Below are 11,018 nucleotides of genomic sequence, written 5' to 3' on the forward strand. Positions count from 1 at the left end.
GGGGCTAGACTAGTGTTGGTCCTGGGTTCTGTGGAATTATGGATAATAATCCAACAGGTACTGGACTGGGATCATTGACTCCACGGTCAAAGCCATCAGGTTGTTGTGACGTCTGGGCTTTAGGTTCTGAATCATATTTGAAGTAAGGCTCCAGGAATAAAAGGCTATATCTAGTTGTCATATGACTGAACCAGCCAGTTCCCACCATAGTAAAATGATCTTAATGTACTGGCACTTACCCCATGTGTATTGGGAAATACCCAGAATATTTTGGTGGTCAATATCTACGTAGCTCCAGATTGGGGGAGGGCAGAAGATATTAAAAGAAGAGACAGATGCCGGTGAGCCAACAGTCTCACCACTTGGAGCTTGGGTGTGTGACACTGTTAACATGAAGGCTCTGATTTTTCTGGAGCTTTTTCTCCTGCCCCTGGCTGCTCATGGGAAGATCTATGGAAGGTGCGAGCTGGCTGCAGTCATGAAAAGGCTTGGGCTGGCTAACGTTCCAGGATACAGTTTGGGAGACTGTAAGTCTGCTGCCTTGTGATTTTAACATGGTTTATGGGTGGGAGGGTGATGTACCCTTTTCATAAATCCCACGTAAGGTTATCTAGTCTCTCCCTCTCCCTTCCCCACTTAGCAGAACTAACTCGCTATACCAGTCTAAATGACTACTTCTCCCAATTCCACCCCACCCTTCACACTCAGACCCTCTGTTCATCCCTCAGTCATTCCTTTCTATGCTTGGTGTGCCTGAACCCTTCTCACTTTCTGCTGTATTATGAGACTTACTGTAGTAGGACTGAAAGATGATTCCATAGGAGTAAGGAGGACACAGAATGCAGAGTGCGGCATGAGGCCATGGTGGGAGCCCTGTTAACAGTAGAAGTACAATCAGCAGTGGCCTGAAACCCTCATTTAGAATATGTGTGGTATACAGAGTATCATTAGACAATGTGGGGTGGAGAAGGAAATTCATTGGAGACACTAGGTTTGTAGAGAGCAAGAAATGAAGAATATTTGGAGAAAGAAAGCAAAAAGCACCAAAGAGCTGGGAGCATGGTGGGAGGTGGAGGGGAGAACAAATCTAATGGCATTTGCAACGAGTTTGGGTTTCATAAAACAGAAGTGCCTTTCTTCACTTATTATCAGCAGTGATAAGGAAACCATTAAGAAATCAGTTTTAAGGGTGATAGATACATGTTCTGATACAGAATTCAAAGAGTTAAACTTGTTTGTTGTCCATACAGCTCTGCACATCTCAAACCCAAAACTACTTCTTATAACCAAACTAATTTAGATATATTTATGCTAAATGGCGAAGGAACTATTGACCCTGTCTGATGAAAACAGGGAGGAATGTTCCATCTGACTATAATAAGCTTTGTGCCCATTAAGACAACACAGATAGATCCCAAATGTAATTTCAGTGATATAGGTCCCACACTCATCATATGACATCCACATTTTTGGATGTCTAAATTATAAAATGTTTTTTCTTACATTCCTATTTAATAAGATTATGAATTTGATCAGAGGAGAGAACGAACAACATGTGTACACATTCTGTATCAATTATTTGCATAATATAAGGAGAGGAGACGTATATTTTTATCCTGGAATCGGCTGCATAACTTGGGAGGAGGTTTAATAAGGTAAATGTAGCAGTCTTTTTACTCATTCTTCTTTCAAATGGAACCTTGCCAGGGGTGTGTACAGCACAATACGAGAGCAACTTTAACACAAATGCAGTAAACTATAACCCTGGTGACAGAAGCACGGATTATGGGATTTTGCAAATCAACAGCCGCTGGTGGTGCAATGATGGCAAGACTCCAAGAGCCAAGAATGCATGCAGAATCCAGTGCACAGGTGACACTATGAAGGGCATATTCCTCTCTTCTATACTGCAGTTGTCCCCCAGGGTTGCAAATGTATAACTGAAGGACAGTTGTGGGAACCTAGCAGCCCTCCCTTAAACACAAAACTAAAACCCTTATTCTTCAGTCAAAAGGGAGGCATGGCAATTTATGGTCATGCACTGGGGCATAAAAAGGAGCACTCCTCAAGGATGTTTTCTATCAGGATTTGTGTTCAGTTTTTTTAAGACTTTCTTTTAAGTTTCTTGATTAAAAAACATTTGTGCCTCCCTTCCAGAGCAGCAAGGTCTTACTTACCAGGTAGCACTGGCTTGAGCAGAGTTAACTTTGCTCTCTAGAGGGTGAAATTCACTCATCCACAGTAGTCTACTGCACATTAAGCATCACACAAAAAGTGTGTAATCACACCAATGCACAGTAAGGCAGCTTACTGTGCATTTACTTAGTACTTAATTATACAAGTACTAAATTTGATTCACAGTGGGCACTGTGCATTAATGAACATGTAGACAGGTCCAGTTATGGAATAGTTGACTCATAAACTGAAGAGGATTTTGGAATTAGGACTAGATTATGCAACAAAGATGACATTTGCTACCATTATTTATTCTCTGGAGGCATGTCTTCACATGCTATTAATGCACTGTAAGCTGATTGCTCAGGAAAATAAGGTGCAGTTAGCTTTCCCCAGGGGGGGCATATGCACGTGTGCCTGATGGGAGCATATTTGCTCACAATGGGAGTACTTCAGTGCAGAGCTACTCTTGCCCTGCTCTGTCTCCTACAGCAGCCAGGCAGAACTCCAGGGTCCCCCAGGTGCCATCCCCAGGTTGGCAAATGGCACAAGGGTCAGGTCTTGGCTCTGGAAGATGTGCCACCTCCAGGACAGCTGCCTCCCAGAACTGCTCGCCAATTGGCCAATCTAGGTGCGGGACTGGGAAGCAGCTGCTCAGGGGAAGGGACAGTTTCCAAGCACAGTGCCCTGATCTGCTGATTGTCCCCTGCTGCTTGGGCTGACCGGGAACTATTTGCTCCCGGTCAACTATCTACACATGTGCTACTGTGTAGTTAATCTACTACCAGTATCTACAGGTGGTAGCCATCTGTGCAGTAGACTAATTTACTGCGCAGTAAAAGCTGTGCATGTGTAGACAGTGACGCTTTACTGCACAGCCTATTAGTGTGCTGCACAGTAAAGGGTCTTATGTAGATGCACCCTGTGTGTGTTATACCCTTTTTCTCTACTCAGTGTCTGTCTGGTCTGTTTAAATTACAAGCATTCAGGACAAAAACTGTCTGCTACTCTTTCTGTATGGTCTACGGCATAATGGGGCTCAATGTTCAATTTGTCCTCAGACATTACTATAATAAACATAATTAATCAATATGCGCTAATTTGAGGATCATTTTTAAGATTACTGAATCAAAAATGATGGGAAAATGTTGATTTTTTTTTTATTTCTTCCTGCCACTGTTCTTATTTTGTATATTCATTTTCTTAGAGTTACTGCAACCAGATATTACAGTAGCTGTTAATTGTGCAAAGAGGATTGTCAGAGATCCACAGGGCATGAACGCATGGTACGTTTTCAATTGTTGCAAGAACAACAGTTGCTTACAGTGATTGTCTTTGTACAATACAGGGCGGGGGTTGCTAATTAAAAGAATAAGATCTGGTTAGGGGCAAGTTGGTAGAGAAGCAACATGCAGATTTCAAAGATCTCAATGCTTATACTTTAACATTTCAATTCAGAACTTACACAGTTACTAAGAGTCAATATTGCAATAAATTAATGGGTGTGTAAGCGGTCACAGTTGTAACTACAACATACATCAAGACCATCTGAAACTTTAGAAGAGTAGAGAAAAATTCATCTTTCTGCTCCAAAAATCCCGAGTCCATAGAACAAAGAAAAATCTTTTAGTCACTAGCAGTATAAGGCCTCAGGTTCATTTTTATGTGCAGTCCAGTTACAATTTTGTTACACATAGGGTAGCGATACTGTGGTGAGTCTTTACCACCAACTTTAAACATCAGTCCCAGTGCTGGTGTTTAAAAGCCACTTCCTAGGTTTGACTTCATTGACAAAGTAAGGGTCAGACAGCATGATATCTAGTCCAGTTCAGTCCAATCCAAGCCTGTTCTTTCGACTTAGCTCTTCTGACAGATCCTAGATCATCCCACCCCCTAGGCGCTCTCTCCCTCCAATGCAAACTGTCTTTTAGGTTAACCCTGAAACTAGCATCCTCCCTTATAATTCCCTCCTGACTTTTTATTGGAGACAAGTGTTCTAGGATCAACTTCAGCTGCTATCTCCAGGACAGTCAGTTGACTCTCCCCAGGTTCAGTGCAGTGTGTGTCCATTGCATCTCAGATACACACACTTCTATTTGGATAACTAATTTTGGAGCATCTGAGATTCCTGCAGTTCAAATTCCAATGCAACAAATCTATAACCACCAAGAATTTCAAGGCTGTTGTGATCCTACGTGCCAGAATCTCTTCATATTTCATGGTGGCATTGGGGATAAAACAAAAATATTTGTTCCATAGAAGTTTAGCCTGACTTCTTGAGCTAAAGGTGAACAGCCATTGCTACTTTTTAACAGTAAAGAACTTAAATACAAACAACTTTTATTCCATCTAATAGAGACTAGTGATACGAAAAACCAAATTTTCTTTAGTATGAAGAGCTGCTGGTCAGTGTGCAGGCAATCTTGGACAACTATGGCACAGTCTTTTTGGAGGTATTGATAATCTCAACCTGTAGTTGACATGCACAGCTCCAGAGTCCAGCTGGCTTGTGATTTAAGCAGTCTGTGTGCCATAGAGACCTGAAAAGCCAGGATTTGACTGGTGGCAAATGAGTTGTTCTATTAGTTTAGCCCTCAGCAGAACAGCGCTTGCATAAATTAAGGTCATTAAATTTTTCCCCCTTGGGGGCTTTTGACTAAGTGCTGAGTTTGCCATTATCAGTTAACATTATTTTTCCTTCCACAGGGTAGCATGGAGGAACCACTGCAAAGGAACGGATGTCTCCCGGTTCATCAGGGACTGCAGACTGTAGGGAAAAAAAGAGTTGGGGTATAACTGAGTTCAGTTATTCAAATAGGCAGCTTTTCACATAAACAAGATGTTCCCTCTCATTTGTTTCCCTTTCTATAATAAAATAAATAAGCAAAATAAAATCAAACTCATGAGAAAAGCTTTAAGATAATTTGAACTGAGTGGCAGAATACAAGTACTTTACTCTGCTGGGAAGACTGAATATTTCCACATGACCAGCTGAAGAGACCTATTTTGTGTTCAACACCCTTCGAACACTCTGATTCTGTCATCTGTGCACACAATTTTTCAGCGAAGTTCTGCTTCAATCTTGTTTTGCTAACCAGTACCAATATATGTTTTGCTTTGACAGCTTAAATTCATTAATCAATAAAATTGCTTAATTTGCATATGGTTTTATGACTTATTGTTAAATATGCACAAGAGCTTGAAGAGATTCTGAGACAGCACAATATAATAAAGAGTTCAAGAACAGCACTTCATTAGTGAGCCTTAGTTGCCATCTTTCTTGAGCGTCTGGCAGTTTTATCTAACTTTGGTAGGCAGTTGTACACTCAGTTAGAAATAGCACAAAAACACAATTTGAGACATGTTAAAACTTATGACTGTGAAGTAAATACATGAATATTATTTTTCACACCATTTATGAAACCCATACATTTAAAAGCTAGAGAATGAACAGACTTCATATGCTTTATACTGCCTACATAATACATGTATGCATTAGTCCTTATTTCACAAAGTACTTATCATGTGAGTAGTTCCACTGAAGTCAATGAGGGAGCAGAGAAGACTGTATTGCACTTTGGCAGTCAATCCTCCATTTCCAAATGGTCCTGCTGGGGTTTGGTAGCACCTGGTAGAGTTAAACTTCCTAGTGGACCTACGACATAAGAGGCAAGAGAAGCAGAGGGCTGTATTATTAGCAGGGATCCTAAAAACTGACAAATTCTCTGATAAAAATAAAATGAAAGGCCCCCCACAATCCCCACCCCCCCACACCTGCTGGTGCCCTCTCTCTGTACCCACAGCCCCCCACTCCTGCTGGTGCCCCACACTCCCCTCCCACAGCCTCCCAGGTCTGCACATCCCCCTCACTCTTCTCCCATAGTCCCCCTTGGCCTTGCTGGTGCCCCTCGCCCCCCACCCACAGCCCCTGCTCCCCCAGTCCTGCTGGAGGGGGGCCCCAGCTGCCAGGGCTATGGGGCCAGGGACCTGGGTTCACAGCCCTCTCCAGGCAGGAGGCAGCAGCTGCTGCAGCAGAGTGAAGCCTGACTCCCAACCTGCTGCCTGCTGCAGGCTTGGGTGGGAGGTGGGGCCCGCTCCCAGGGGCTGCACACACTCTCAGAGGGTAGGGAGGCTCATGCCCCCCAGATGCACAGAGTGGGGGCGAGCTGCCCACTGTGGGCTCAGACTCCTGTCTTGCTGCCCTCCCCGAGGGCCTTCGCAGCCCAGAGGGTGTAACCTGGCACTACAGGGCAGATCAGGGCTGCACAGGAAAGCTGCTTGCCGCTGCGAGCTCCACATTACCGTGGCAGCAAGTGTGGGTGCAGCAGAGGCAGTGGCACAGGGTTGTGCCCCTCTCTGCTGCCAGGCAGGCAGGCAGGGGGCACCTCGCCAAGGCAGCACAGAGCTCATAGTGGCAAGCAGCTTTCCTGTGCGCCTCCACTCTGCCCTGCAGCACTGGGTCACACCTGCCGGTGCGGAGGCCCCAGGGGAGGGCAGCGGGGTGGGGAACCCAAGCCTGCAGCAGGCAGCCCACCCCACCCCCACCCCACATACAGGTCTGGGAGACACAGACCTTCCCCCTACCCTCCCAGGAGTGCACGGCAACAAGGAACAGCCCCCCCCTCCGATGAGCTGCCTGCAGCCCTGTCCCACTCCCCACCAAAGCCCTGCGTCCACGCATTGTGGCCCCCAAGTCCCACACACCACCCAGCTGGGCAGCAGTTGATCTGCGTAATGGAACCGTCAGTGATTGTGCCCAACTCAGCTCTGCTGCAAGGACCAGGCACTCCCATCTGTTGGGTGCCAGTTCTTAGGACTGCTCACTCTTGCTCATAGGTACACCCTCTGTCTCGCCTTCCACCTCTTGATTTTTTTAATAGAAGGGGAGGATCCTTTGGCTGCTTGAGTTCTTCCTCATGAATATCTTGGGTCACTGGTCCTCCAGATCCATCTTCCCTTGCACCCTATCCATGCACCAACCACATCTTATAGAATAGCCAGGCTGCTGACCATCTGGTGGAAGGAAGGCACAGTCAGCAGACCACTGAATTAGCTCGGCTTGTGTCCAGCTAGTGATCTCAATCAGTTAGAGTCTTTCCCAACTTTGTTTTGGGTCACTACCCTGCAACCACATGGGTTTCTGTCAACCATGGGTGTCCAAATCCATCATCACTTGCAATACAGTTGGTCTGACCAGCCAAGCCATCCATGTCTGGACTCTCCACGGGGTGTCGGGTCTTCTCCGCTTTGCACAGCCTAGCAATGTCAAGCCCCTTTTCTTGCCCCTAGGCCTGCTGATAAGTTCTGTCCCTTTTTCCCTCCACTCTCTAAGGAATTACTGGCCAGGGCTTAATGCTTCAGTCTCCCAACACTGTTCATTGGCCTTCAGCCTCTACACCTGGCGGGGTCAACCCAGCATGCCTTTAACTGCCGCACTCATAGTAATGACAGGACCCCAGATCCCCTCCTGGAACAGACTCATAGTTGCTACTCTGGCTGTCTCATTAGGGAAGGCGATGTTCCTCTGGGGCTTTACCCATCACCTATTGCTTGTGTGATGGGCTATTGCTCCTCTCCATGGGGAGAGGTCCCTAGGGCTAGAGGTTCATCTGAGCCTCTAGCCTGGCGAGCAGGCTCCAACTCTGCTAACTTCATCCCTACTGGGGCATCTTGAAGCCAGGTTCCACACTCCTCCAGCCATGGTCCCAGTCTCTCCCCTTTCTGCCAGCATGGGGCGGATTCTTGTGACATCTTCCCCAATGTGCCGCACCCAGCACAAGCTGGTAAAATGAGGCAGATGTGGTGCCAGGAGCTCTCCTGTCTGTGTCGCCATCTGCCCTGCAGGTAAGTCCCAGGTCCCAGGGAGCTTAATGGCATCCACACCCCACTTCTGGGATCCGGCAGGGGTGCCTCTCGGGGCCTCACCCCTCTGGTATTGCTCAGCAGGGTATTCCCCACTATGACAGGAAACATTGGTCCATCAGCTCAGGAGAAGCCCAGGGATCCATGGAGTGGAGAACCACATGGGCAGTGGGGCAGAGACAAAAGTCCTGTCCTACGTGGATGACCTCAACATCCTATGCAGGGACAAGTGGTCAGTGGAAAGAGTGCTGCAACATGCCCAGCTGTACAGAGCAGCAGCAGGGATCAAGCTCAACATGAGCAAGAGCACCTACCTAGTACTGGGCAAGCTCAGGGACCTGCCCTGGGGGGCTCCATCCCCTGTGAGCAGGTAAAGATCATCAGGGTGGAGTTCAACCCAGAGCTAAGAGGCCAGAAAGTGTGGGAGAAGGCTGAGGCCAAGGTAAAACAGAGACTGGGACTATGGAACATGCACTGCCTGTTGATGGGGGAGTGGGGGGGAGGGCAATGGTGTTTATGATGACAGTGTTGCTCCAGTGCTTCTGTACACTGTGCTGGTCTTCCCCTGCACAGAGCAACCCACCTGTAGAGTTCCGAGGGTCATGTTCACCTTCTTCTGGGGCTCCAGGTAGGATAAGGTTGAGAGAACCATGCTGGATGAAATGAAACAGACTAAGGGATGAGGTATTCTGGCCATCCTGCTGTTCTTCTAGGCTAAGTATATGAGCCAGATATGCAAACTGGCAGCCAGCCCAGAATCCAAAATTGCTGGCATGGTGATATCCTTTGTAGGGGACCTACTGCAATACTGGGGGGTGTACATGCTGATCAACTCACACTCATGGACCTTGGAGCCATAGGGCGCATCCACACATGCAAGCACATGCACTTGCAGCAGCTCAGATAGAAGCTGTGCAAATTTGAGCTGGGGCTTTTTGCCTCAGCGCACGTGCCCAGACATGCACTTTGGTGTGGGGCAAATTGTGCCACTTGGGGCAAAATAACCCTGCCCAAGTCCTCCTGGATTTGCAGCCAGGGGGAGCTAGAGCCTGGGACCAGCACCTGTGCTGTCCACAGCAGTATAAAAAGGTGCCCTGTCCTGGCCCTATCAGTACAAAAAGGTGCCCTGTCAAGTAGCTCAGGGCTACTTGCCCTCAGGAGTTTCTGGGGGAGGAGACTCTGGGAGGAAGTTGGCCACACCCCTTCCTATCCCAGGCTTGGTCTCAGGCACTTCTTGGGAGAAGACGGCCAGGCCCTTTCCTGCCTCTGGTTACTGCTAGCTGCTGGCTTGGTCTCAGAGATTTTGGGAGTGAGTTGGCTGCATCCCTTCCTGCCTTGGGCTGCTGCTGCTGTTGCTGCCCCCCCATGGGGGGTCCTCTGCTGCATGCTGCTGCCCCTCCTTGGGTAGGGGCTCACTGGACTGCACCACACCCCAGCGCTGCACCCCAGCTTCTGCACCCCTGTTCCGGCCTGCTGCCCAGACTGCTGCCAATCTGTGGTTGGGGGACAGCCTGGCAAGGGAGCCTGCACTGCCTGTAGGCCCCTCCTTCCCCACCATCACTGCTGGAGTCTAAAGGTGCCTCACCTGCCCCAGCTGCCTTGGCAAGCCACCCGCACCTTCACCTACACTTTCACCAGAATCACACCCTGAGTGGCTGAACTGGACGGCTCCCCCCATCACTGCTCCTGTTGCTGCAGTTGCTGCCATTGTTTCTGCTGCTGCCCCCTCTCAGGAGACAGAAAGATTCCCTGCTGCACCACCTTGCACCACTCAACACAACACCTGCACTGAATTACTTCCTACTTAACTGACTGCTCCTGCCCTCCCCAACAGCTACCTCACTGCATCTGATCCTGCTTTGTCTTCCTGCCTACTGTTCTACTGCTGAGTGCCTGGTTGGAGGCCTGAGGGACTTCTGGACAGATCCTCAACAAACAAAGCCCCTCCACTGCTCCAGCCATCTTTTACATCTGCCTCAGCAGCCTTCCCTGTGTGTTCTTGCCCTTGTGTGGCAAGTCCTGTGGTCCACTCCCCCTGCCTTGGTGTTTGTTGTGTGACTGAGTAAGCCAACTCAAGTTTCCCCAGCCGTGTGTGTGTGTGTGTGTGTTCCCCCTCCCTCACATTCTCAAAGCATAGGCCTCCCAGTTTTTTTCCCTGTGGTGCTGTAGCTCAGTGAGCTTCAGCCTCCTTCTTCCCTACCCCCATTCTCCCCCATAACCCCAGCCTGCCCCTACTAGATTCATCAGCCCCACTGGATATTTTGTTTTTCTTTATTCTCTTCTCTCATGTGAAACAATGGCAAGGCAGGAACCTTCTGGGGGGCAGGGGGCAGATGCCCCCACAGAGCTTCCTTCAGCCCCCACAATGGGAGTGGATCCCAGCCAAGCCCCCAAGAGGATGCATGCCCCTGCAACCTTCACCCCAGAGGTGGAGTCCGACCAATCTCCTCTGGGGGTGGAGAAGCCTGCAACCTCTGCTGCAGGGGCAGGTGGGACTCTGGTAGGGAGCCAACAAAGCCAGGGGCTCTCCCCTGGCCAGGCTGCCCCCAGAGGGGTTCCCAAGCCCCCTCTCCCATCATCAGGGACCAAGGGCAAGGGCAGTGGGACGGGCTCCTCTTCAGCCTCCTCCACAGCTGGGGGTGGGAAGGGCAAGGGCCTTGCCCCCAAGCCTAGACCACCAGCATCTGAGAGAACCAGGTGCACTACACCAGTCAGCACATCCACTGAGCCTATCTGTGGCCCTAGCCTTGACCCCACCAACATGACTCCCCGGGGGGGGAACCACAGCTATGCACAGGCAGCTGTGGGGAGACCTGAAGCTGGGGGGCCTGGACCCTCCACCGCCAGCCCTTCCAGCTTGGGCGGCAAGGCCCCCTTTCCAGCACTCCCCTGCAGGCACGGGGTGAAATCCCAACTGCCCAAGTGGGAGAACCTACACTTTGAATCCTGGGTGCAGGCCCTGGTTTGGGTAGTGGAGGCCC

General features: G+C 49.0%; 1 protein-coding gene across 1 annotated transcript; it reads left to right on the forward strand.

The window, feature by feature from the left end:
• The first annotated feature begins 252 nt into the window (after positions 1-252).
• On the forward strand, positions 253-5,336 carry LOC109295720 (lysozyme C-like). Its single transcript, XM_019514710.1, has 4 exons — positions 253-527; positions 1,708-1,872; positions 3,383-3,461; positions 4,882-5,336. The coding sequence occupies exons 1-4, from the start codon at positions 392-394 to the stop codon at positions 4,946-4,948; spliced, it is 447 nt and encodes a 148-aa protein (XP_019370255.1). The 5' UTR covers positions 253-391; the 3' UTR covers positions 4,949-5,336.
• The last annotated feature ends 5,682 nt before the right edge of the window (positions 5,337-11,018 follow it).

Source organism: Gavialis gangeticus, unplaced genomic scaffold (genome assembly GCF_001723915.1).
Source record: "Gavialis gangeticus isolate Ggan-Ray unplaced genomic scaffold, GavGan_comp1, whole genome shotgun sequence".
In the NCBI taxonomy this organism is placed as follows: Eukaryota; Metazoa; Chordata; order Crocodylia; family Gavialidae; genus Gavialis; species Gavialis gangeticus.

What these genes read in the sequence shown, in the direction of transcription:
- LOC109295720 (XM_019514710.1), top strand. Translation starts at nt 392, where the DNA reads ATGAAGGCTCTGATTTTTCTGGAGCTTTTTCTCCTGCCCCTGGCTGCT. An exon ending in ATGCAGAATCCAGTGCACAG is followed by an intron (nt 1,873 to 3,382) that starts GTGACACTATGA and finishes TCATTTTCTTAG; the next exon opens with AGTTACTGCAACCAGATATT. An exon ending in CCACAGGGCATGAACGCATG is followed by an intron (nt 3,462 to 4,881) that starts GTACGTTTTCAA and finishes TTCCTTCCACAG; the next exon opens with GGTAGCATGGAGGAACCACT.